Genomic DNA, 3,356 nt, shown 5'->3' on the forward strand with positions numbered 1-3,356 from the left:
AGCCCCTTGTGAAACAGTTGTACTCTTGCTCTGGAGTGTGTTACTGAATGTGTTAAAGCTGTAATGAAATGCTTCTTCTAATCATAGTTATTAAAAAAATTTAAAAATAATAAGTAAAATATTAAAAAAAATGTAGCCGGGCGTGGTGGTGTACACCTTTAATCCCAGCAATTGGGAAGCAGAGGCAGGCAGATCTTTGTGAGTTCGAGTCCAGCCTGGTCTACATAGCGATATATTGGAGACAAAAGGCCCAGGTGTCCTGGAACTTACTATGTAGAACAGGCTGGCCTTGAACTCATAGAAATCTGCCTGCCTCTGCCTCTTGAGTGTTGGGATTAAAGGGGTGCACCACCATCCCCGGCAAGACAAAAGTCTTTATAAGGGTGTTTCACTGCTAAATTATCTATGTCAGTATACGCAACACAAAGTTGGACTGGCAAGTGTATTCCTCTGTTGTTGGCAAGCACCCGACCCTTTGAGCCATCTCACTGTCCTCCTCCCTTTTTGTGGTTTTCTTCTGAGTTTTCTTTTCCTTCCTTCCTTTTTTTTTTGGTCTTTTTGAGACAGGGTCTCCCTGTAGCCCCAGCTGGCCTGGAAATCACTATGTAGACCAGGCTGACCTTGAACTTTCAGAGGTCCACCTGCCTTTGCCTCTGCCTCCTGAGTGATGGGAGTAAAGGTGTGCACCACTAAACCCGGCGAGAATACCTATTTTCTAATACCAATATTATTTTGATCATGTTCTCTCTACAATCACTGTTAGGTTTGGGGGAAAGGATTCTAACCAGTGACAGAATCTATTTCTCCCAAGGCTATGACTCTCAGTGGAGAGGAAAGGGAGGGCATTTTGTCCCCGCGGGGGCACTTAGTAATATCTGCAATATCTGCAGGCTCTCTGTGAGAAAACAGCATCCCAGAACAAAGAATGAACCTCTCCAATATTAAGTGTTGACTTGACAAGCCTTGCTCTATAACATAAAGAAGGAATGGTTTTTAAAAAATGTTTTGGTTAGTGTACAAAAAACAGGTTTCTTTCTGATACTTCCATTTTAAAATCTATTGCCTGGTTCATGGTAGGCAAGCACTCTACCACTGAGCTCTACCTCCAGTTTTATTACAATATTCTTCTCAAGAGCCTTGCTCATATTTGCCCCAGTACTGCCCTTCCCCATGTCCCCCTTCTGCCAGGAATGTCATTACTTTTATCAGCTTTATTTTTTTGAGACAGGGTCTCACTCTGTAACTCTGGCTAGTCTTGAACTCACTACATAGAGGTAGGCTGTCTACATACAGAGATCTGCCTGTCTCTATCTCCCTAGTGCTGGGATTATTTTTGATTCTAGTTTGGACATAAGCGATTTCCCTTAACTCTGTTTTGGTTATGAAACCTGTTTTGCAGAAATGTTTTCATACAGAATCAGATGCTTGGAAAATCGCCTAGGAAGCTCATCTAACATTATGGAAGATTCTTAGATGGCCAATATGCATAATTACTTGAAAATAAAGGCAAGTAAACTTTCTAATTTTGGGTCTAAACATCCATGCTTATTAATAACACGAATTCAAAATGTTAATAAAAGTGTACAAAATAAATACAACACTGAGAGATGTGTTTTATGTGACTTTTTCCCCCTAAGTATTCTAGAAAATTTAATACATAACTACCCACATAAAATATTAAAAAAGGACCGAACAGCATTTCGACTACACTTTTGTAGTACCAGTACTAGCTCTCCAGATTTCACAACGCTGGCTTACTGATAGTGACAATAGGAAAAGGGACCGCACTTTCCCTTTGCCAGGCTTGCATGAGCGTCCGCGCGCCAGGCGCTGTTCGGGCGGGCAGGGGTCCCTGCCCCGCCCCCACATTCCACCGCTCCTCGGCCTCCGGGTCCGCACCCCAACCGCTTCCACCCCGCCGCGGCCGCGCTCACCCATCACGCGAATGGACTCCAGCATCGTCCCGCCGAGGCCGGGCCGGGCGGCACCGGCCCGGACCGCGGCGGCGGGGACTCTGCAGGTGGCTTGACCTGGGCAGGACAGGTAGCTAGCGGCCGAGGATGACTTCGGGTGCGGGGCTGAGGGCAGCTCAGCCTTCACCCGCAGGCGCTGGAAGGTGCACCTGCGGTGCGACTGAGCAGCCTTAGAATCCGCTACCGTGACGTCGCTGCTCCCCCGTTGCTAGGAAACTCTCCCGCCTTCTGTGCGCACTGCGCTCCGCCCAACCTTCGTGACGCTTGGGGCGCTCTTGCGACGGAGGCCGGGCTCTTAGGCAGACACTGGAACTACAACTCCCGGCATGTACAGCGGGCGGCGGGTGCTGGTCCGCGGTGCCCAGGGGCGTTCTCTGGGCAGCGGGATACACGTATTTGAATTAGTTCGAAAGATGTGTTTGCAGATCAAGGTTCATGAGTGATGGCGGCGCGAAATAAGAACGTGATGATACTCAGTCTTAGTTGAGCAGTGCAAATCCAGGGCCCTGCACTTTTAGCAGACTTACGTGGTGTGAAACAACTAATTAGACTGAGCTGATTGAAGAAAAAAAAAAAGATGCTGGAAGACTAGCTGTTGTAACACCAGCGCTTGGGAGGTAGAGGTAGGAGAATCAGGGCTTCAAGGCCATCCTGGGCTTCAGGTGCGCTTTGAGACCAGCCTGGGCTATACAAAACTGTTTCGAAAAACCAAAAATAAATAAAAAATGTTTTCTAATTGAAAAGGAACCGGGCGTGGTGGCGCACGCCTTTAACCCCAGCACTCGGGAGGCAGAGGAGGCGGAACTCTGTGAGTTCGAGGCCAGCCTGGTCTACATAGCTCCAGGCCAGCTGGAGCTACTGGGAGTCCTTGTCTCAAAAAGACAAAAAAAAAAAAAAAAAAAAAAAAAAAAAAAAAGATGTGTTTCCCTAGGATACACAAAGCCCTGGGTTCACTACAAAAAACAGGTATGGTGGCAACACATCTGTAATTCCAATATTCAGAAGGTAAAGGCAAGAGGATCAGAAATTCAAGGCCATCCTCCTCGAGTTTGAGGCCAGTCTGGGTCCTCGAGTTTGAGGCCAGTGTGGGTTACGAATGTTTGATTTGTATACCTATTTTTTATTTTATTAAATATTTATTATTTTTACTTTATGTGTATGCATGTATTGCCTGCATGTAGGTAAGTGAATCCGTGTCATGCAATGACCGCGGAGGACAGAAGAGGCTGTCAGATCCCTTAGAACTGGAGTTAAGGACAGTTGTTAGCTGCCATGTGGGTGCTGGGATTCGAACCTGGGTCTTCTGCAAGAACAGTCAGCATTCTTAATCACTGAGCCATCTCTCCAGACCCTGTATACCTATTATATATATATATATATATA

General features: G+C 46.5%; 1 protein-coding gene across 4 annotated transcripts in view; it reads right to left on the reverse strand.

The window, feature by feature from the left end:
- Positions 1-3,356, reverse strand: part of Kiaa0895 (KIAA0895 ortholog) — a 90,178-nt gene that overhangs the window by 48,903 nt on the left and 37,919 nt on the right. For 2 of the 4 annotated variants that reach the window (XM_008823692.3, XM_029558978.1), the window contains exon 1: positions 1,935-2,138. The exons of the other annotated variants lie outside the window; for them this stretch is intronic. In XM_008823692.3, coding sequence (XP_008821914.1) covers positions 1,935-1,959 — 25 coding nt within the window. In that variant the 5' untranslated portion in view covers positions 1,960-2,138. Of the gene's footprint in view, positions 1-1,934; positions 2,139-3,356 lie in introns of those variants that run through there. 4 annotated transcript variants of the gene reach the window in all.

This window comes from Nannospalax galili, unplaced genomic scaffold (assembly GCF_000622305.1).
Source record: "Nannospalax galili isolate Female #2095 unplaced genomic scaffold, S.galili_v1.0 scaffold1149, whole genome shotgun sequence".
Classification (NCBI taxonomy): Eukaryota; Metazoa; Chordata; class Mammalia; order Rodentia; family Spalacidae; genus Nannospalax; species Nannospalax galili.